Source organism: Pipistrellus hanaki (genome assembly GCF_964339955.1).
Source record: "Pipistrellus hanaki genome assembly, chromosome: 1".
Taxonomy (NCBI): domain Eukaryota; kingdom Metazoa; phylum Chordata; class Mammalia; order Chiroptera; family Vespertilionidae; genus Pipistrellus; species Pipistrellus hanaki.
Genome location: NC_140503.1, coordinates 24,514,743 through 24,539,216, shown reverse-complemented (window position 1 = coordinate 24,539,216; position 24,474 = coordinate 24,514,743). Strand labels below are relative to the sequence as shown.

General features: G+C 38.2%; 1 protein-coding gene across 1 annotated transcript in view; it reads right to left on the bottom strand.

Annotated features, from left to right (window-relative positions):
• Positions 1-24,142, bottom strand: part of SYNJ2BP (synaptojanin 2 binding protein) — a 30,961-nt gene extending 6,819 nt beyond the window's left edge. Inside the window, exons 1-3 of the mRNA XM_084893840.1 lie at positions 23,962-24,142; positions 7,662-7,798; positions 420-515 (exon numbers count right to left, since the gene is read on the bottom strand). Coding sequence (XP_084749966.1) covers positions 420-515; positions 7,662-7,798; positions 23,962-24,025 — 297 coding nt within the window. The 5' untranslated portion in view covers positions 24,026-24,142. The remainder of the gene's footprint in view (positions 1-419; positions 516-7,661; positions 7,799-23,961) is intronic.
• Positions 24,143-24,474: the final 332 nt, after the last annotated feature.

Below are 24,474 nucleotides of genomic sequence, written 5' to 3'. Positions count from 1 at the left end.
GAGAGTCACCAAGCTGATAAGTAAAGTGCTCATGGAGGTGATAGGGAAAAGCACACAGTGGGTAGGTACGAGAAAATCTACCATCTTTGTATTTAGAGTTTTACAAACAATGTCCAATGGCAGACACGTTTTCCTTCCCCACTAAAAAAATTGATTGTGGTTGTATACTCTCCCCACCCCATTTATTTCAATTTGGTTGTCAAGCTTTATCTTTAAAACTAGGACATGGGTTGCAAAAATACTGTCATGAATGTCCTTTGATGATGCGCAGAGTTCCAGAAGACCCCTGCCAGACAAGCTCTTCAAAAGAGTGAGAGAAAAATATCCTAACACACCACTGAAGATTACCCCACAGGGTTTATTCACAATGGCACAAACGCCTGGGGCCAGGGGCTGGCTGCAAAGGACACGACACCTACCCTGTGCTGTACTTTCAGGGATACAGCATAGCCTGCGTTACGGAAGAGGTTCACAGCATCCTGGTGCAGCAGGTTCTTTAGGTCTTGGCCATTTATCTGTCGAAAACAGCAAGAAAAAGGAGTAAGAGTCAGAATGGAAACTCTCTGAAGTCAAATATTTACTTTCATGTGATCAAACATTTAAAAAACAACCCCTATAGAGCAAATTCTAAGATTTAGGAGAATGGATAAAGTCAACTCAGTGTAATGTTTTTCATTTTCAAGGCTATGTTTTCCTAAAACTGAGTTCCATGGACCTCAGTTTGAAGAGCACTTAAGTTTAAATTTAAAAAAATAAAACAAATAAAAATGGTAGTCTTGGCTCTATGGTTGAGTGTCAACCTGTGAACCAGGCATCACGATTCAATTCCTGGTCAGGCCATCCCTGGACTCAACCCCCAGTGTGGGGTGTGCAGGAGGCAGCCGATCAATGATTCTCTCTCTCCCTCTCCCTTCTTCTCTGAAATCAATAAATAAAAATGTTAAAAAATAAGTATTTTTTTAAAAAGGTAGTGTCTTTCTTCTTAGCTTCTATGGCTTGTCTCATTTGGACACCTGGAATTCTTTACTGTATTTGTATGTCTTCCATGAGCATCAGTCTGGCTACCTACAGCTCGCATGGTCTTCTGGGTTTATTTCCAATCGCTGGCATTGCCAACTTCATCTCTAGGAATATAATTATTGATACATGAAACTCTCCCACAGTTTATTTTGATGTGATACAAAATCTCCTGGCCCATTCCATTGGCCTTGTTCTACTGTGAACAATTTCCCTTGATTCCATTGATACTCCTATCCTCCTCAAGTTTCTGTGATGATCCAAACTCATAAAAAATGTTTCACGGTAGGTCAGTCCTACCACTCAGGGGTGAGAGATGTGAAGAACCACTGGTATTACTACGTTTTAGCGTCAGGAGTGACACTGGCCACAGTGATCTCTATCCAGGCTGCACTCTGTGACACAGCATGGCCTTCCTTATGCAAGATCTATATATCTTTCATGCATGTTAGGGTCATCAACGGCAACAGCAGCAAAAACACCTAATATATTGATATTTAGTTGATAGGCCCTGTGCTATACGCTTTACATTATGAATTATCTAATTTAATTCTCACAATAATCCTATGAGGCTGACACTATTTTTACCTTGTTTCACATATGAAGAAACTGAAGCCTACCAAGGTTAGGAACTGCACCCAAAAGCATAGTAAGTTTAGAAACCAGGGCTAGTGTGTTTAAAAACCAGAAGGGAGATACACCCTGCATTTTACTGCTCCTTCTGCATTACTCCTCTGCTTTGACTCACCAACTATTCTCTGCTCAGCTAAAGCTCAGGTCATTGGCATGTTCAAACCTCTTACCTTCCTTGTCACAGCGTTCCTTCTCCAGATGTTCAGAATAGTCCTACTCTATCTCCTGCCAATATCCTTGGTGAATTAATCTACCAACAGTTTGGCCTTCCCAAATTAATAGTTTCTAGCTCTATTACGTATTAGTCACTAAGTGGCATAAGCCTTGGACTTCAACCCTAGGCAGTGAATTCCAATCACCAAATCTTACAGTCCCTTTTCAGCCTTCAGTCGGCCTCCTGTTTTGCAATTCTCTCCTTAGTTATGAACACTTAGCTCTCTTAGTTCTTATACTATACCTTTCTTAATTCCCTTTTCCTTCTTTCCTTCTTAAGGCAAGTAAATATTCCTCAATGTCAGTTGTCTTTTGTCCTCTTATTTTTTCTCCCATGTGATTATTCATAATTTCAACTATAATCTGCAAGACAACTCCAAAATTTATATTCTGCCCTAGTTGGTTTGGCTCAGTGGATAGAGCATCAGCCTGCAGACTGAAGGATACCAGGATCAATTCCAGTCAAGGGCACATGCCCAGGTTGTGGGCTCGATCGCCAGTAGGGGGCATGCAGGAGGTGTAGGAGGAAGCCAATCAATGATTTATCTCTCATCATTGATGTTTCTTTCTTTCTCTCTCCCTCTCCCTTTCTCTCTGAAATCAATAAAAAAATATATATTTTAAAAAATTGTATTCCTACTTCTACTTCTGGATTTACCAATTTCCTGCTGGGTACCTGGCACCTGGATATTCTGCTAGACCCCACCCAACATTTCAAAATCCTCTATTATTTCCCATAAAACCGGACTATCCCAACTTTCTTTTATTGCCACTACCATCCTTTCAGACTAAATTTTTGATAATAGTTTTAAATTTTCTCCACTCTATCAATCTTCATATACAATATGTTGGCAAAACCTATAGTCTAACATTATGACATGACATGCCTCATATGCTATTATTTTGTCTAGCACCTCTCTCTTTAGACTAGGGATACTTTTAGTTGAGCTACCATAATCACCTTCTTTCTGATTTATTTTCCTCGGTCCTCCCTCATACTACTCTATCCAAACTCTACATCCCCAGTCCAATCTTTCTAAAGTACAATTTTGTTTATACCACTCTGTGGCTCAAAAACAAAAACAGAAGTTGAAGCAGGGGAGGAAAGAGTGCATGCCAGGTTTCTCATTCTGATATGCAAAGTCCTCCCCTTGGAACCTACCTTCCCAATTTAATCTCTCATTATTCCCTTTCATGTATCCTATGCTCTAGCTAAATCACATAACTCATTACCCTGACACAAAAACAAACAAACACAAAAACATATATTCTTACTTTCATACCTGTGCTTAAGCTATATCCATTATCTGAATACCCTTTCCTTTTAAAAAAATTCTTCTTATCTCCTAAGATTGATCTTAAATAGGATCAGTTCTGATACCCACAGTGTAGAAATGAATACAAGGTTTTCCAATTGATGGACTTTGATCTCATGCTACTAAACCATATTCTGATCATATCTTTTGTGTGTGTGTGTGTGTGTGTGTGTGTGTGTGTGTGTGTGTTTTAAAGATATGCCACAGGGAAAAACTTCCAGATGTCTCAATGGTTCAATTATTTTAGTTAATTCCTGGGGAAAGACTATTGATTGCAGTGAGAATATTCACTTAACTAACTTAGCCTGTGATAACTGTATTTCTCACTGAAAGAAATAGGTATTTATTTCCTCTCAGAGACAAATAAGTTAATGATGTAGTCACATTAACAAATGCCAGATGTCATAGTTCAATATCAAGAGCCAAGTTTCATAATAATATGAATGCAAATGAGAAAACTATATGACATTCAACGGCAAGAATACAGAGTTCATCCCTGGCTGGGTGGCTCAGTTGGTTGGAGCGTTGCCTTGAACACCAAAAGGCTGCAGGTTCAATTCCTGGTCAGGGCACATACCTAGGTTGCGGGTTCAATACCCAGTTGAGGCGCATATGAGAGGCAATCCATAGATGTTTCTCTCCAACATCGATGTTTTTTTCTCTCTCTAAAAAAATTGATAAAAACATATCCTCAGATCAGGATAAAACAAAACAAAACAGTGAGTTCAAAATAATCTTTGGCATGCTAGTCAGTAATAATTGCCAGTAACCACTACATATTTATCATAATCTCTGCAGCTGTCCAGTCATTTTACATGTAAAACTTATTCAGTTTCACAATAGTCCCGTAAGTTAGGAACCCCTATGTTATTGATAAAACTAGAGAGGTTATGCAGCTTGTGCATGGCATATATAATGGGAGCAGCAAAGCCAGGATTCAAACTCAAGCTGCCTGGCCCCAAAACTTTCACTTTAAAACACTATAGAAATTTACACTATAAGCAGAATTTTATTTCAGTAACATATCACCATCCATCACATTAATGCTGTAAATTGAATTTTAATTGATTTTGCAGTTTCATTTGTATCTAGGTTGTCCCCCCAAAATGTATGCACACAAGTTGAATAATTATAAAGGCAGTGTTTATTAAAATACATTTCATTTTCAAAATTGAGCTATCAACTGTTAAAGTGTATATACATTTTTTGGGGAGAGACCCCTGCATGTAACACACTGAAAAAATTTAGAGCTGTATAAAAAATATAAGGTGTTTATATATTAATATTTTTATTCATTTGTATGTACTGAAGTAGCGTTAAAATTTAAAAAGCAATTTAGTTAACTGCTATGTCACTGACAAGGCCTTTCTAAATGTGACTGATTTGCTACTTTGAATCTCCATAATACATAACCATCTTAAAGTCAAACTAAATCATGCCCTATGTCATAATCACTTTATCTACTACTGTAAACATCTTGAAGAGCTTGTATCGAAACATCATTGTAATCCCTATAATACCCAAATAGTGTGTTGAATAACACTTGAGTATAAGAAATGTCACATGATTTTCCGAAGGTTGGTTGCAGAATACACCCTGCAAACAGCCATAAGTCACTACACGAAGTCTGAAGGACATATTCTCAATATGACACAAAGCTGAGAAGCCTGTGCTCTATTAGCAGCTTTACCCACAGATGACTCGTGTGTATGTAATCTTGGTCCTCTGCTGAGCCTCCTTCTGCTAATGGGGAAGAAAGATATTGGTGACATCAGGCAAAAGAAGGTGCTCTACAGCGTACAGGCATATTATGCTAGTTATGCCTTTGAACCTTCCTATTTAAGCCTAAAGGTATTCGAATAGAAGCGGACTTTTATGCTAACTGCTTAAAAAAATCAACAAATGAAATGCCAAACAAGAGGCCTTTTAGAAATGCAAAGGGAATTTATTTTTTTTAAGAACCATTTTTCATCCTTTGCCCAAGGTAAGCCAGCCCCATAAAACAAATTATGATTCTTTCTGTCTTGGCAATGTCACCTCTACTCCAAAGACAAATTTGCTTTCTAATATTTAGCTCCTCTAAGCATTTTTACAGATTCCAGCTCATTATTGATTAACCATCAAGTTCCGTAAGCTTTACCCCTAAATATATATGACATCCTTTTTAAAAGAAAAAAAAATCATCATCTTTACTAATCTAGACCAGAGAATCTCAGTGTGGTCCCAGAATCAGCTTGTATGATTTTGATTAACAACGTGGAAATTAGGCCTTATCCTAGTATTCTATGCTTTATCCAAGCCCTCCAATTGATCCTGAAGTTTAAGTTAGTTCCAGTCTAAAATGCCTGAAATTGTCTTCTAACTGGTTTCTATACCCAGTCTACTGAGCCTACTTAATATATACTCTATGCATCCACAGATTTCATCAGTGATTTTCCATTTACTGGAATAGTGATTTAAAAAAAAAAAAAAAAAATATATATATATATATATATATATATATATATGTGTGTGTGTGTGTGTGTGTGTGTGTGTGTCTGTTGACCTATTACAGAAGATAATGAAGGCAATCCAGTAGGTCAAGACCAGTACTGAATTTTCTTAAAGTAAAATTAGAAGAAAACACAATATATCAGAAATAATCACATATAGATTATTTTGTTAAACTTTGCTTCAATTGTGTGTGTGTGTTTGTGCGCACATACACACACGTATATTTCCTATTACAGTCGATAATTTAAAAAGTTTAAAAGACATCTGCCTAGAGCAGTGCTTCTCATACTTATTCACACTCACCCAGGGATCTCGTTATAATGCTGGTCAGGGGAGGTTCCTGAGGCTCGGCATTTATTTCTCACAGGTTTTCATGTGATGGCCAGATAGTCTTGGACCTCACTTCTAGTACCAAGAGCTATTCAAATGAGAAATCTTAGAATACTACTAAACTGCTACTTCAGCTTCCATAATTCATGGCATAGTAAGTTTTATTGATACAGCAGATTTACAATATGCTAGAAAATTTTACTAAATGTTCAGACAATTGGGATAGTGGTGTTCTAGCTGTTCTGATGGGAAAACAAAAAATCTTTGCTTTAATTAGAATTGTTAGCAGTCTTTAAAATGAGTTTCCTATTTCCTGGAAAATTAGGAAATGAATAAAATGAGTTAAAATTTGTTTTCTTTGATGAGTAATAATTTTGAATTGCCTCAGGATAATCTAGCATTACCTCAGGATGTTAGTTACAGGAACTCTATAACTATAGGATACTATAAATGTATATGTGTAAGATGTAGAAAAAAATGGGTTCAATTTAATAAGCACTGGCCTCAGGTTATACTCTGGGTATTTAAATTTTTAACCAAAATCCTTAAAGGAACTGCAGTTGGAGGGAAGGGATATCTCTTTTTTATCAAAGTTGAAGGGAAGAAAATTATCTAGTTTCAATTAATCAGGACCATCAATGCTATAATTCAGGGGTCCTCAAACTTTTTAAAGTGGGGGCCAGATCACGGTCCCTCAGAGAGCTGGAGGGCCGGACTATATGAACTACTAATCCCTACTGTAACACCTTGGCTGCGCTCACTGCCCAAAAACCTGGCGGGCAGGATCAGACTCCCCTGGGGGCTGCATGTGGCCCGCGGGCCATAGTTTGAAGACCCCTGCTATAATTCATTCACTGAGCAACTAACTTACTAGATGCTTACACCGTGTCAGCTAAAGACCTACATGCTGGGAACACAGAAATGGGATTCTGTATATTTCAATGTCTCTGCAGCTGACTGGATGAGAATTTTTAGTGGGTCTTTCCTATTGATTTCTAGATAAGGGCAAAAACAAGACTTTCATTTTTTAATTTTCCATAGCACCTGGCACAGTGCTCTGCAGGCCATCAAGTATAATAGTTGATAAATGTTAATGACTACTCAACTCTTTCATTCACCAAATTAATAAGTGTACTTGAAGAGAATATGAAATGCAGCTGACTAATGGCCCAATCTGTGCCATTTTTGTTATCTAAGAGGTTTGGTCAAAATGAAACATTCATCTGTGCATTATAATAACCAGCTACATCACCCTGAGCTTTATAAAAATGTATAGTTCACTGAGGATTTACTTTTTTTAACTACCCACCTGACACATGGGAGAAATGAGAAACCTAAACAGATTCCCCCCCCGCCCCACCCCCGACAAAAATAAAATTTCCTCAGATTCTCTGGTAACCTATACAGATATTATACCATCTTTACCATCACACACAAAAAATGAACTTTGGGTGATGAATCTCCAGTCCTCAGCTCAGCTTCATGTCTGCGCTGATAGTTCTGGAAAAGATGACTGATCACGGTAACCTATTGAACTCTACAAATTGGATATTTTCTGAACCAAAAAGCCAGGCAGGAATATTCCCAAGAAAGGGGTAGGAGTAGGAAGTAGGGTCTAGGGAACAAGGGACAGCGAAGGAGGCCGAAGCCAGTTCTCACCGAGAGGATCTTATCACCCTCCTGGAGCCGCCCATCCAGGGCCGCAGCCCCATCCTCTTTGATGCGGCTGACGTAGATGCCACTGTCGTTGGAGACATACTGCTGATCTGTCCCACCGACGATGTTGAAGCCCAGCCCTGAGAAAATCATGGAGGAGTTGTGAAGGAGATAGGGGTGAAGAAAAAGAAAGGGTTTAGAGAAGAAGAAGATAAAGAGAGAGGAAAGTCCTAGTAGCAAGGGGAGGCTGGTGAGTCAGACTGATGTAGCTGGTGAATATTCATGGGCAAGGTCAGTGAATAATATCACCAAGAGTGGTCAAATGTATCTAGAATTGCCCACTCAGATCAGGTAGAACTAAAAATACAAACACAATGGTCAATATAGTTTGTTGAATATAAAAGGAAAGATCTATGTTAACTCAGTGAAAGAATAATGATGATTCTTATATAAGATGTGCTTCTGTTCACATCTGATTCTACTGATGGCACTCAGTGGACCCAACTTTTTGACTTTCCTTTTATTCATGTAATAGGGTTAGCTGTGTCCATGAGAAGAAGTATGCTTTTAACTAATTAGCAAATAAACTATTCTTAATTTAGTAGAAGAGGGATTACCAACCAAACTTTACTTTCCATACTTCTCCAACCTTTGGGAGAATTTGTGCATGGTGGTATTTTGGAAGAAATGGTCTTGGTAATCTTATTTATTTTTTCTATTTTGAGTTGAGGGGGCAGTAGTGTGTTGGCAGGAAACCTGGGAAATAGAAAGGTAACTGATGCTTCATTATAGAATGAAATTATCAAATTCACTCTTCTTTCCTTTTCTACCTCAAGTGCAAGCAAGCTCGTACTTTGGTACAGTGATTGCTAAGTTTTATTTGCAGTAGAAAACTGATTCAATGATTAGCAATTCCCCATTTCAGCTTCTCCCCATCCCCAGGTAACCACCATTCTTTCTATTCCTCCCTTCTAGGAGTGACTATTTTAAATAGGCATAAAATTTCAATTACACAAGATTAAGCTCTAGAAATTTGATGTACAACATTGTAGAGATAACAATAGTGTATTGTACACTTAGAAATCTGTTAAGAGTCCTAGCCATTTAGCTCAATGGATAAAGTGTTGGCCTGAAGACCAAAGGGTTCCAGGTTTATTCCAGTCAAGGGTACATATCTCAGTTGCAGGGCCTGGCCCTGGTTAAAGGTTTGCAGGAGGCAATCAATCTATGTGTTTCTCTCACACTGATATTTCTCTCTGTCTTTCCCTCTCTCTTCCACTCGCTAAAAAATCAATGGAAAAATATCCTCGGGTGATGATTAAATAATAAATAAATAAATAAATAAATAAAAACTATAGTGTTGATAACATAACTCAATCATAACTTTTTTAAATCTGTTAAGAGAGTAGATATAATTTAAATGTTTTAATGCAAATAAAACAAAATAAACCTGACTATCAAAATAAACCTGACTATTATTTTCATGTACCAACCATTAAATTGTGGGATTTCAGTTTGTGAAAACCATTGTTATAAAAGGATTTTATCTATGCAATAAGAAGAAAAGAAAAAGAACTTCCCTAGAGTTTTCTTCATGTCAAGTACTGTAGAAGTGAAAACACAGAGCAAAGAGAAAGGAAATAGTTTAGAAACAATTAAAAAACAAAAATCAGGTAGTACAATTGGCAGGATTAGCCATAATCACTAGCCTACTTACTGATTTCAATATAGAGCAGATACTTAAAAAGACATATGTGGGCTTTCTAAAAGTTCTCCTCACTGGTGGGATGAGAATTTACATGTAAAGCTCATAATATTAATATACGCACTAGAAAATTAATCTGTGATTTAAGAAAATGCATGGCTGAAGAGAGAAGCAGCAGGAAATATTTCACTTAAATAGTGTAAATTGTGCACAATAGAATATCTGCAGCTAGAGAATGAAAAGAAGGATTTAAGATACATGACAGAAGAACTACTTCTGGAAAATGACTATTTCAACTTCCTTGAAGGTAGTATATAAAAAATTTAAAGTTACTAAATGATTTCTCTTAGAACACTCTTAATTTGTATTATAGTGGGTGGCAGGTATTGGAAAGGGGCTGGTGGAGCTATTTGAGATAAGATGGAAAGGTAGGTGGAGCCTACCTTATGGAAGGCTATGAAATTACTTAAAAACTGTGACAGGTTTACCCTAGCTGGCTCAGTGGATAGAGCCTTGGCCTGTGGACTGGAGGGTCCTGGGTTAGATTCTGATCAAGGGTACATGCCCGGATTGCAGCCTCTATCTCCAGTAGGGGGCATGAAGGAAACAGTTAATCAATGATTCTCATCATTGATGTTTCTATCTCTTCCTCTCACTTCCTCTCTGAAACCAATAAAAAAAAACATTAAAAAAAAAAAAAAAACAACTGTGACAGGTTTGAGCAAGGTGGCTCAGGCCAACTAGCCTCTCTCAATAATGGAAGAAATTATTTGGAGAAAATCTTTCAATGAAATCCAACATCCTAATCAAACACTACTATAGCTGCCACTAGAAATCTTGGATAGAAAGCACATTTTTAGCAGATGAATGCAATATAGTAGTAAGAAAGGGAAGTGGCCCTGGCTAGTTTTCTCAGTGGTTAGAGCATTAACTCACACACCAAAGGGTTGAGGGTTCAATTCCCAGTCAAGAGCATGTAGCTTGGTTGCAGGCTCAATCCCTGGCTAGAAAAGAGTACTTGAGGGAGACAACCAATCCGTGTTCTCTCTCACATTGATGTTTCTCTCTCTCCACTGCATCTCCTTTCCACTCCATCTAAAAGCAATAGGAAAATATCCTCGGATGAGAATTAAAAACAAGAAAAGAAAGAGGAGGAACTTGGCTACTGGTTATTTAAACCTATAGAACAGTGTCTAAAAAAGAAGAGTGGAAGAAATCTTACTGAAATGTTCTAAAAATAAACAAGTGCAGTCATTCCCTCCAGAAATCCAGGCATGTTTATAACTACTGCTGCTTCAGTTGTAAATGAACCACACCAATGAAAACTCGTGGACTGATGTGAAATCCCTTTCTTCAGCCTGAACATTTACAGAACTGAACTCACTTATAATTCAAAGCACTGCTGCAATAAACAGAAGACACCGAAGTACTGAGTAGCAGCAACATTACCAATTCAAACCTGGTACCTATGGATATCTAAATAATCCCCAGTTCATGTGATCATTAAAAATTACCGGTGCCGAAACCGGTTTGGCTCAGTGGATAGAGTGTCGGCCTGAAGACTGAGAGGTCCCGGGTTCGATGCCCTCTCGGGCCAAGGGCATGTACCTTGGTCGGGGGCACATCCCCACTAGGGGGTGTGCAAGAGGCAGCTAATCGATGATTCTCTCTCATCTCTCATCAATGTTTCTAACTCTCTATCCCTCTCTTTTCTTCTCTGTAAAAAATCAATAAAATATATATATTTTTTAAATTACTGGTGATTGGCCTTGGCTGGGTAGCTCAATTGGTTAGATCACCATCCCAATATGCCAAGGTTTGGGTTCGATCTCCAGTCAAGATGAGCACATACAAGAATCAACCAATGAATGCCTAAGTGGAACAACATATCGATGTATTTTTTTTTTCTCTCCCTCTCTCAAAAAAAAAAAAATGGCACTGTGTTATGTTCTGAGAAAGACATAAAGCTAAACTAGACAGTTCCTGCTTTAATCATAAACAGAAATTTACCCCTTTTCCTGTCCCTTTTAGATTTTGCAAAAGCAAATAAAAATCAGAAGACCTGGTAACAAACTCAACTCCATAACTTAAGAGATTCATGGACTAAAAAAAGTCATTGCACCTCTGAACCACAGCTTTCTTTTCTGTAACATAAGGATTATAATGTTACCCTCCCTACCTCAAAAGGTAATTGTTAGGATCCAATTATCTTAATAAATCTAAAAAACCCACAAAACTCTTATAAACTAGAATTGCACTAAAGTAGTTGTTAATGAACTAGTAGTACCTGCTTACAGTCCCAAATCAGATAGTTTGATGGAGAAAGGATGAATAACTGTACAGTACAAATGTGAATAAACCTGCAATGTAGGAAAACAGAGAGATTAAAAAGTCCATCCAGCCTGCCAGTGTGGCTGGGTGGTTGAGTGTCAACCTATGAACCAGGAGGTCACTGGTTCAATTCCCAGTCAGGGCACATGCCCAGGATATGGGCTTAATCCCCAGTCGGAGGTATGCAGGAGGGAACTGATCAACAATACTCTCTCATCATTGATGTTTCCATTTCCCTTCCTCTCTAAAATCAATAAAAAAAAAATATTTTTAAAAAGTCCATCCATCCATTAATGGGACAAGACTGGACAAACTCAAACTTTAAGTATGTCTATAACCTTTAACCCAGACATTTCTCCTCATGAGCAGTATCTACAAAGAGTGGAATTTAAAATAAGCAATAATCAGTCCAGCACATGCACCAACCAACTGCAACAGATGTCAGCTGGAAGCAAAAAGGACCATCCCAGTACATATCTGTTGATTATCACCTGTGTCTTAGAACAATCTGCCATAAACAGGGTGGACCACATTTCCTGTTGGTCAGGGAGTCTTGAAATACTCCTGTAATAAAAATACTCCCCATCAATTTCAAAGGCATCTCAGTTTGGACCAATGTGATCATCCTATCTATAAGGATGATGTAAGAATATGTTAATTGCAGCATGTTTTTTTTTTTAATATATTTTATTGATTTTTTACAGAGAGGAAAGGAGAGAGATAGAGAGCTAGAAACGTCGATGAGAGAGAAACATCGACCAGCTGCCTCCTGCACACCCCCTACCGGGGATGTGCCCACAATCAAGGTACATGCCCTTGACAGGAATCGAACCTGGGACCTTTCAGTCCGCAGACCGATGCTCTACCGCTGAGCCAAACCGGTTTCGGCTAATTGCAGCATGTTTTGTGATAGCGTGGACTGACAGTAATTTAAGTGTCTATTCTTTGGAGAATTGGTAACTAAAACCTAGTTAAAAGTTAGAAGCACTGAATAATCCTATCTAATAAAAGTAATATGCAAATTGACCATACCTACACTATACCAACAAGGCACGCTCACCAAATTAATCCAACCAAGATGGTTGCGGGCAGGTTTGGGTTTCCCTGGCAATGGAGGAAGCCAAGCTTCCTGCACACCCTGGCCAGTCCAGGCCTCCACTCAAGGCTACAAAGTTTCAATTATATAAATCCCAGATACCAGGGCCTCCACTTGGGTCACCGAGGGGCATGGCCGGCCTGCAAATCACCACAGGCCTCTAGCCCAGGCCGCCCCACACCCCAAGGAAACCCCCACCCTGATTCAGGACATCCTTCAGGGCAAACCAGCTGGCCCCCACCTGTACAGCAGGCCTCTATCCTATCTAATAAAAGAATAATATGCAAATTGACCATCACTCCAACACACAAGATGACTGCCCCCATGTGGACACAAGATGGCCACCACAAGATGGCCAGCAGGGGAGGACAGTTAGGGGTGACCAGGCCGGTAGAGGAGGGAAGTTGGGGCAAACAGGCTGGCAGGGGAGCAGTTAGACATCAATCAGGCTGGCATTGGAGTGGTTAGGGTGATTAGGCTGGCAGGCAGAAGCAGTGAGGGGTAATCAGGAAGGCAGGCAGGTGAGCAGTTGGGAACCAGCGGTCCTGGATTGTGAGAGGGATGTCCGGCTGCCATTTAGGACCGATCCCTTGAGGGGTTCCAGATTGGAGAGGGTGCAAGCTGGGCTGAGTGACACCCCCTCGCCCCTGTGCATGAATTTCGTGCACCAGACCTTTAGTCTTCTGATAAATTAAAAACCCATTCGCACAAAACAGTATTACCTATTTATAAAAATGCATGCATATTTAAGGACATGTGGAGACATATTAGAGTGGGTAATTATTAGGGGAAGATACACGATGAGGTTAGAAATGAAGGGTAAAAATAAAACAAAAACAAAAAAATCTTGCATGTACTGATGGTGACAATGTGTTATGGATCTAAAGGATATAATCAATTCAGTTTCAGCATCTACGATCCAAAAGGGGTTAAGGTGAGAGAGCAAAGAAAACGACTACTAGTAGATTCACTAGAGATAAAAAAAAAAAAAAAAAATTTAAATGTGATGCGAACCAAAATATCTAAACTGTAGTCACTAATATTGGGGTGGGTGGAAGGGCCTAAAATGAAGTCAGGAGGCTATTAAGAAAGTGGGGCCTAACAGCCTATGCACATTTGAGGCTCAATTCTCAGAGCTGCTATTAAGTTGCTAAATCTGTTGCTAAACACAGCTCAAAGCTGAGTCATCAATATCCTGGAACAACTGCTACATGGAGTTTACCTCTTTCCTGTAGTTTCTGCCTTCCTTGTTTGCATATTGGAACTAACCAAACTTTGTTAACCTTCATTTGCATGAAAGAATTACATTTTGTGATTTTTCCCTTTAAGAACCCTTATTTTGTTCTTCCTGGGATTCAATTTAGGTTGCTACTTGAATCTATGTATCCTGGGCTGCAGCTTCTTTTGCTCATATTAATGCTTTTTACTCTTTACTACAGTCTAAAATTAATTTTGGTTTGCAGTGGTTAGATTAAAATGGGTGGTTTAGTCTCAACTTTAGAAGTCTTAAACACAACAGAAGTAAGTATGGCATAAGAATGACATCTCCTCCATAGGACTGGGAGAGAGTGTGCCTAGGTTAAGAGCCTTGGAAATTTAAACAAGAAACGTCTTCTTGTGGACTGCTCCTATTTCCAGGTCTGGACCTTGAGCTTGTTTATAAATAAGATCAGTAATAGCAGCAGCAACATCTAATATGTATTGAGCATTAAATATGTACCAGGTATTCACTATGTACTGCACATATATTATCTCATTTAATCTTCTCAAAAAAAAAAAATGTTACAGGTGAATTTAAAAGGTAAGACATAAAAACATTAGGTAACTTCACAAAAGATCAGTTAGCTTTTCATAAAGCCAAGACACTAAGCCAGGATGTTTAATTCCAAAGTGTGAGTTATAAGCCATTTTATTACTACACTGTATCTTTGCAGAAAATATAAAAAATGGCTTTAGAAAAAAAAATCTTTGGCTCTGAATAACAAGTGTTGGGATAATTGTTGTAGAACAGTCCCCAAGGGCAATATATTCCAGAGAAAGAATTGGTCCTTCTGGAGACCCTATTGCCAAACTTTCAGGCCAGAAAAGGAAAAACCTTTAATTTATTCAGTTGTAAAATAAAAGACCAGTGTTTAACAATCTGTTATCCTAGAAATAATGTCTGAGCATAATTAAGATGAAAAAAAAAAATAGTCCACTAATATCAATGATAAATGTTGCTTGCTGAGTTATGAACTCCAGACTGACAAACACCCTATTTTCTCCCTATTTACTTTTTCTGTACAAGATAATTTTATAATTTCCCTTAGACATCAATCTAACTCTACTAAATACACAACCCAGTACTTATTTATTTTGTGATAAGATAAACATAACATAAAATAAAACTGTATGAGACACACAATTCACTGTTTGTTTAGTAGTAAACAGTCACATGAAATTTAACATTCTAACCATTTTTAAATGTGTTACATTAATTCAATGGCATTAAGTGCAACCATCACTATTCAGAACTTTTTTTTATCATACCAAACAAACATTCTGTACCCATTAAAGAATAACTTCTCACTCCTCCTTCCTCCAGCCCCTGAAAACCTCTATTATACTTTCTGTTTCTATGAGTTTGCTTATTCTCTATACCTCAGATAAGTGGAATAATCCAATATTTGTTCTTTTGTCTTGCTTACTTCCCTTTGTAGATTCTTACTGTAACATGTATCAGAATTATTTCATTCCTTTTAAAGACTGGATAATAATCCATTGCATGTATAAACCATATTTTGTTTATCTAGTAGTCAATGTACACTCGATTGTCTCCATACTTTGGCTGTTGTGAATAATGCTGCCGTAACACTGGTGTATGTCTCTGCTCCAGTCCAGGAAGTTGTGTGAGTTCTTAAACTTTGTTCTCTCTTTTAAAGATTCTCTAGTTGTTTAGGATATCCTTTGAGATTTCACATGAATTTTAGAATAGGTTTTTCTATTTATGAAAAAAGGCTGATGAAATTTTGATGGAGATTACATTGAGTCTGAAGACTGTGTTGGATAGTGTTATTTCCTTAACATTATTAATCTTCCAATCCATGAATGTGAGATATATTTCTACTTATTTTTGTCTTTAATTTCTTTCAGCCAAATTATATAGTTTTCAAAGTATAGGTTACTACCTTCTTGGTTGAATTTACTAACAGTATAAGTATTTTATTCTTTTTGATGCTATTGATAATGGAACTTCTTGCTTAATTTCCTTTTCATATTATTCATTGTTAAATGTATAGAAACTTAGCTACTAGAATTTCCAATAGCATGTTAAATGGAAGTGGCGAAAGCAGGCATTCTTGTTTACTTCTGATCTTAGGAGGAAAAAACTTTTATTCATACATTGTTGAGTATGTTAGCTGTGGATTCTTCATATATGACCTTTGTCATGTTGAGGAAGTTCCCTTCTATTCATAATTTATTGATTGTTTTTAACATGAAAGAGAGTTGAATTTCCTCAAATACTTTTTCTGTTGAGATAATCTTGAGGGGTTTTCCTTCATTCTATTAATATTATGTATTGCATTGATTGATTTTCTTAAATTTCTTTGCATTCTTAGAATAAATCCCACTTTGTCATGGTATATAATCCTCTTAATATGCTGTTGGATTAACACAATGTACCTCTCTGATCAGCCTGATTTACTGTATAGCAGCAATTTCTGGATCATAATCACAGGAAGAAGGGCCCAATTACAATCTAGCAGCTTCACTGAGTTGATGAGATAGGGAATCAAAGTTTGTGGATGATGAGGTTGCTAGAAATTATAGGGTAAAATTCTGAAAAGGAGGTAGTTAGACAGAAAAAAGGAGTTCAGGGCACCTGCATGTGTCTTTACCAAGTACTAGGTCATGCATATGTTGAGTAAAACTCCACAAGGTTGGACACACAAAAACTAGGGAGTTGTATGCTGGATCATTCTTATAGCTCACATAAGTCAGGGAGATCTTCAAGTCCAGAGGTTAAATTACTGGGCATTTTTTGACCCAAAATTATATATCCCCTGGAGAAACCCTCTGATACAAAGATGAAACATGTCAGTTGTCATTTTGTTACCTCTCCCAAAAGACAGTTAACAAATATGCATTGACAAATAACGACAGAAAGAGGGAAAATCTTTCACCACAAAGGAACAGAAGGATGGTCCAACAATAAAAGCATGTATAATATTATGCCCTCCTCATCTGACAGGGGCAACAAAGAATATGGCCTACCAAACATATTTCAGGCAGTGCCTGCCAGGATCTATACGGAGGCCTATTTTTATTGCTCCTAAACTTCGCTTTCAAATATCGAGGTAGGCATTCTTATTCTCTCATTCCAGAACCAGCCCTTGTTCAAGCACTGAGAGTAAATGCCAGGCTTCTACTACATCATGTCTCGGTTTGCTTCATTGCTTTTGAAGTATTTCAATCTCTTCATTTTTGCCTCAAAATACATTCTGTACCCTCTCTACTACCCTCCTTTCAACTTTCTCTTACTCCAGCTCTTCTTGCCCAACATACGGTAAATGGCACAATGTATGATCATTGCCATTGCCCGAAAATATAATACTTTAGTTTTGTACAAGGGGAAAAATAACATTATCTAATTTGTTTCCAAAATGCTTCTTAAAGACGTTTAATATTTTCTTGGGGTTTTTTTTTGTTGTTGTTTTGCCTGACATGATTCATTGCCTCTGACTCTTCAAGGAACACAACATATCTGATGAGGATCCATAGCACTTTCATTATTCTACCTCTTAAAGGTACTTGACACATGCCTATCATAACTACCTTCCTATTGAACTGCAGCATTCTTTTTTAATATATTTTATTGACTTTTTACAGAGAGGAAGGGAGAGGGATAGAGAGTTAGAAATACTGATAAGAGAAACATCCATCAGCTGTCTCCTGCATACCCACTACTGGGGATGTGCCTGCAACCAAGGTACATCCCCTTGCCGTAATCGAATCTGGGATCCTTCAGTCCGAAAGCTGATACTCTACCCACTAAGCCAAACCGATTAGGGCTCAACATTCTTTTTAATGTATTTTTATTGATCTCAGAGAGGAAGGAAGAGAAAGAGAGAGCCAGAAACATCAATGATGACAGAGACTCAATCACTGGCTGCCTCCTGTGCACCCCCTACTGGGGATAGAGCTCACAAGCTGGGCCATGTGCCCTGACTGGGAATCAAACCATGACCTCCTGCTTCATAGGTTGACACTCAACCACTGAGCCAGGCTGAACTGCAACATTCTTAAAAATAGGGATCATTTTTAAACTTTTTATTCTAGCATCCATGACTTCTAATCATAATGTAGTGAACACTAAATGAGTATTTTTAAAAATAGCTTCCCTTCATTTCTGAGTCTCCTGAGACCAATAGTTTGTTCTGATTCATAATCTAAATATAAATTTTTTCTTCAATACATAATTTTGATCTTACTCAAATATAATAATTGGCTACTTTGCTGCCTAGCCACATGATTTCAGAGAAGAAGGGAGAGGGAGAAATAGAAACATCAATGATGAGAGAGAAACACTGATCAGCTTCCTCCTGCTGATAGTCTTAATCAGAGAGATATCTAGCCTGGGTCAGAAAAGCTTCCTGGAGGTGGTGACTCTTAAATTCAGTTTTAACCACTAAATACAAAGGGGAAGAAATCAAGATGGAACCTTAAAGAAAGGTTAAGTTTCGCCCTGGCCAGTGTGTTCAGTGGTTAGTGTTGGCCTGTGCAACAAAGGATTGCAGGTTTGATTACAGGCCCCACCAGTTGGGGTAGCGTGTAGGAAGCAGCCAATCTCTCTCTCACATTCTCTCACTCTCTCACTTTCTCCCTCTCTCTCTCCCTCTCTCCCTCTCTTTCTTTCTCTGTCTCTCTCTCTCTCTCTCTCCGCACCCGCCTCCTTTCCAATGTCTCTAAAAATCAATGGAAAAAATATCCTCCATGAGGATTAACAACAACAAAAAAGAAAGGTTAAGTTTCCACAGCAACATAGAGACTTTTAATCATCCAATCTCTACCAATTTTAACAACCTCATCTCCCTTAACTCTCCTTCTATCTAGTCTGGTTTACTCACTGAATTCAGAGTATGCTTAATTTATTTTATTTTCTCTATTATTGCTTAGGCCATACCCATCCCTGTTCCTCACATGAGCCTAAAGTCAATCTACAAAATAAACGTAAGCTCTATCTTCTTTAATTGGTCAATCTGGCCCTTATCAACAACTCCATTCTTTAAACTTTTCTATTACAGGATCAGATGAACACATTCCCCTATATACTTCCTTTGCCCTCCCATTACATATATGTAGGTCATAATCTGTAACCATCTGCACCTTTGCACAAAGATTTAACTTTTTACATGAGAATGCCAAGTATGTAATTTCCATGAGGGCTAGACTTCATGTAATCAAGAGAAAATACAAGGATATAGCCTTTCAGTTTCAGATCTAATTGGTACATGAAGGAATAGGTCATAAAACTGTTAGCACTGTCTCAGGTTAAACAGAAGCACATGAGAGGCTTGTAGAGGCTTACGTGCTTGGACTTAATGAGTTTTCTTGTTTTTAGGTTCTCACCTTGACGTGCCCTGGCTCTGTCAACAGCAAACTATAAAAACTTTCCACTGTGGATTGTGTAAGTCATTTAAGATGCCTCAAATCCTTTGGGAATAAGGCATGATATTATAAAATAAAGGTCAGGAGAATGATTGGAGTCAACTCCCTAAACATGGCTTCTCTACTGGGATGTAGCATATGAAACAGTAGACTCAAGAGTTGTGGGTTAAATTCCTAGCTCTTGAAACTCACTGGCTTTAGAACTTGGGCAAATACTTAATGTGGATTAATCACTTATCCTTAATGTGGATTATTCATTTACCACTCAAGTTTGCTGTGAAAATCAAATGAGTTAATACATATATAAAGTAACTAGCACAGTAACAAAAAGATATTTGCTTAATTATTCAATATTAAAACATTACACCAACCCATTTATCCCTGCAACTCCTTTTAAGAGACTAGAGAAAGAGAGATCTTTCCCCACTCTTTCAAGATATCTCAGGAGCAACTTACTGAAACCCACTGAACAGGGAATCCTAATCCTAATCCTAATACCCAATATACAATAAGGTTGTCTTTATGACCAATCTCTACCTGTTTCAGTGGGGGGTTTGAGTGGGGGGAACCAAGATTAGATTCTAATCATACTTCTTAGTGTAACAGAGTCTTTCCAACATTAAGAACTCTCAATTTTTTTATTTTTTATTTTTTTATTAATTTCTTTATTGGTTAAGGTATCACATATTTGTCCTCAACCCCCCATTCCAACCTCGACCCCCCATTCATGCCCCCACAACCCTATTGTCCTTGACCACTGGTTAGGCTCATATGTGTGCACATTAGTCCTTTGGTTGATCTCTCCCTTTTTTATCCCCATTTGATAAAGGAACAAGTAGGAGGCTTAAAGACTTAATCAAACTACACTACCATAGAAAGAAAACTGGTAGTGTTCCATAAAGCATAAAAGGTGAACTCTTTAAACGCTTGAAGACATTTGAGACTGTGACCATTGTCTTTAACAATTCTTCAAGCACCCACTATAGTCCAAAATGGCAGGAATCATAAAATAATATGTGAAATGACCAAAGAATCCTGAACTCTTGGAAGTGGAAAAAATGTGCAGTCATCTGACCTAAGCCTCTCCTTACACAGAGGAGGAAGTTGGAATAGGAGAGAAGCCAAACTGCATGCCAAGCTTCTTTTTGCCTCCCCAGATACCTCCTTGTTTTAATTTTCCTAAGATTTCATTATTTCCTTTAAAATAACCAAGATCAGACAGAACAGTTCATCTGCCTTGCAAAATGGACCCAAATACTGGAAATATCCAAGATGTTTGCCCCTGACAGAACACTGGCGACATAAAAAGCAAAGATATATACACTGAGTGGCCAGATTATTATGATCTCTGAATGCATAATAATATGGCCACTCAATATATATATATATCTCAATATATATATTTTTTGAGTGGAGATATATATATATATATATATATATATATATATATATATAAATAAATAAATAAATTAGAGGCCTGGTGCATGAATTCATGCATGGGTGGGGTCCAGCCAGCCTGGCTAGGGGGAGAGGACATGGACGGTTGGCCAGCCTGCCTGCTGGTCAAACTCCTGGTTGAGGGGACAATTTGCATATTAGCCTTTTATTATATAGGATATACACTGAGTGGTCAGCTTATTATGTATTCAGAGATCATAATAACCTGGCCAGTCAGTGTACATTCTTACAGTTACCTGATTAAATTATCAAGTTCCTGCATAGGAAGTTGTACACAAAGAATGACAATCGTATCCACAAATAGAAATGCATACTAAGAACTAGAGGCTTTTCATAATTCTTCTATAGAAAGAAAGGTCCCTATGGGGACTACCAAAATCACTGGAAGTTTCCAGTGGTGATAACTGACTTCTTCCTAATGTATTTGCATGATGATACAGTGAAAAAAAAAAAAAAAAAGAAAAAAAAAAAAGCTGAATTAGACTGTGAGACTTCTTAGGAATACCACATACCAGGTAAGGAACTCTGGGAGGTAATAACAGAAGTCTGATATCTTTTCTTATTAACTGAGCCACCCAAACTTCAAATGATTGTTTTCATCTAAGTTCAATACAAAATTTGTGGCTCTATTCTCTTGTTTATCAACTTACATGAGTATCACCTGAACCTACTTAAAGAAGCCACCAGGTGAATAAATACACATATAGTATAGAAATTAAACCCCTTTTTGGGGAAATATATTAGCTAGATATAGTTATTCTTCTTAATTAGTCCCTTGAAGTTTGTCCTAACTGCAATGATTCAGAAAAAAAAAATGCTAACATCTGTAAGATCAACATGGAATTTTAGTGAATGTGAGCTAAACATCAAGCAACATTGTTAGGCAACTACCAAAAAAGGTAAAGTGATACTATACTGAACTTTAAAAATATTTAGTGACTAGAACATGGAAGATAATATCAGAGTTCTGCTCTCCTCTAATAAGGAGATCCTGAAAATATTGGATGCCACAGCCAAAGGACTATGTCAAAGTACATTAAATTCCTAAGAGACTAGAAGAAAACCTCAAACCACATCACAAGAGATCAAAAGGAGGTTAGAGCAGCAGGAAGAGACAAAACAGAAGCAGGATGCTTTTAAATCTTTGCAGGGCAATTAGAAAAGGAACTACCATTGTTTTTAATGGGCCCTATGCAAAGAACAAGTATCAATGGATGAAAAACATAAAAACAGTCCTGCCACTGCAGCTCACTTGGTTGAGCGTCCCGTGCAACAGGAGGTTGCTGGTTTGATTCCCAGTCAGGGAACATGCCCAGGTTTCAGGCTTGGTCCCAAGGAGGGGGCATGCAGGAGGCAGGCGATAACTATTTCTCTCTCTTCCTCTTCCTTCCTCTCTGTAAAGTCAATAGAAACATATTTTTTAAAATGAACAACAAAAAAGGACAAATTTTGGTTTAATAATTTTTCTATGTTAGCTTCAAAGTTAGCTCCTTGAAGGTGAAAAGAGATATTTATGTAAAACAGGAAAAGAGAACCTAAGAAACTTGGGCATAAGAGCCTTTGATAAAGGTTTAGGAGCTCGTATGGCACATGACACTAAACCATGCAGATAAGCCATGAGTTATATTCTGATAAGTAAAACCACCTTCCCACCATTTTTTTTGTAACAAGAAAGAAGGCAAAATATGAATGATTCTGAAAGCCATATGTTATGGGGAAAAATTTATAAAGGGTAGTCAGGCTATTACAAAATTCCATGTGAGAGAAGATAATGGACTGTTCTAGGTAAAACAGAAAAGAGTGGAAGGCTCACAGAAACACTTTGGAGATGGAGCTCATGGTATTTAATGACATCGGAGACTCTTGGAATAACAGTATTTAGTGGGATTTACTGTGTTCATCTTGCCATTCATCTATTAACAATAACAACAGTAATAGCCGATACTTACCTAGAGCTAACCATGTGGTGGGAAATATTCTAAAAGTATTACATAGTTGAATTCATTTCACTCTCATGACCCTATGAAGTGTATTCTATTATGCACATTTTACAGAGGAGAAACTAAGGCTTACATCAGTCAAATGGTCAGAGAATAAATATCAAAGAACTAGGAGGAAATCAGATGCCAGATTGAGACCTACATAATCCCACAGCTAAAGCTCCTAAATCCATACACTAGACAGGTGCAAGGGAAAGGCAACAAAATTCGGGACAGGCAGCATGCAGTCATGGTAGCAGCCCCGTGAGTGAAGAGCATCAGGGGGAAGAGGGCTGTGGGTAAATGAAGATTTGGACGGTATCAGAATCAGGGAAGCATTAACCATGTCAAGAAACAGAAAATAGTTGGCACTCCAGAAGCATGATGTCTTGTTTAAACACACACACACACACACACAAATGATAAAATACCTGCTTTGAATCCAAATTCCTGGAGACCGGACCTAATAATTAACTTTTTTTTTTCTTTCTTTCTTTTTTTTTTTTTTTTTAGCAAAACTCTGGTTAATTTTGAGGCAGAGCCAGGTTTGGGAACTTCTGTAATGGATCGCTAAGTTTTCTTTCTGCTTTAAAATTTAACTTTATACGAAATGACTTTCCCAGAAAGAGGAAAGGGAGGAAGACTAGCACCAAGAAAACGGCTGTGCATTTACAGTCTACACCGCTTATAATTCCATGTTTATTAAAGTCTCTAGTAGAAACAGGTATGGACCAGGCAATGGGAGGAGGGGTGTGCTGTTCATTGTGTGCTGGTTAAAAAGCAGGCTTTCTCCCAGGATTTTCTGGTACCGTTAGCAGAAAGAAACCTGTCCTGACTATAATAAGATGGTAATCCAACTCAAAAAGAAAAAAGAAAAAAATGAGACGGATTCCTCAGGTCCTTGTCTGGCTAACGACGGATGCCAAAATATTGTTCTACATGCTCAAAAGCGTGGCAGGAAACCTCTAGGATGGGGCCTGCCCTCTCTGAGTCCAAAAATATCTGGCTCAGAAGAAGAGGTGCGCGCCTGCTTTGCAATCACACTTCAAGGACCCTACTCCCAAAGATGCCCAATTCCGAACGTACCTGAGGGTCCTCGGGTAAGATTGATCTCTTCCTCAGTGACCAAATAATCCACTCTTCCGTTCATATTTTACTGCCTGTCAGGTTTCCCACCTGGTCAACTAGGTCTCGCACAGGTGAAGGTGAATCAATCTCAGTGGGGCGCCTAAAAACACGGTACTTTCAGTTTCTGCGGCCCCTGGACCGGAAGCGGAAGCCGAGCGCGGGGAGCACCAGGAATGCTGGGAATCGTAGTTCTCGTGGCAGATGGGGCTGCGAAATCTTAAGACTCTTGATTCCAATAATTACAGGCGGTGGTTGTTCCCTGTGATTAAGCTCCTAGGCACTAGAGCAGAGTGAGCCTGGAGCAAGTTACTGCTGCGGGTGGGGGATGGAGGGAAAGCAAAGGTGAGAGACGTAAGTCAGTGTCAAGGAAACATTAAAAGGAAGATACCCTGCAATTTCTAAGAAATCTCCACCAATGGAGCAAAGAAAAAAGAAAAAAGAGCTCTGTTATTCTGTGATCACCAAACCAGA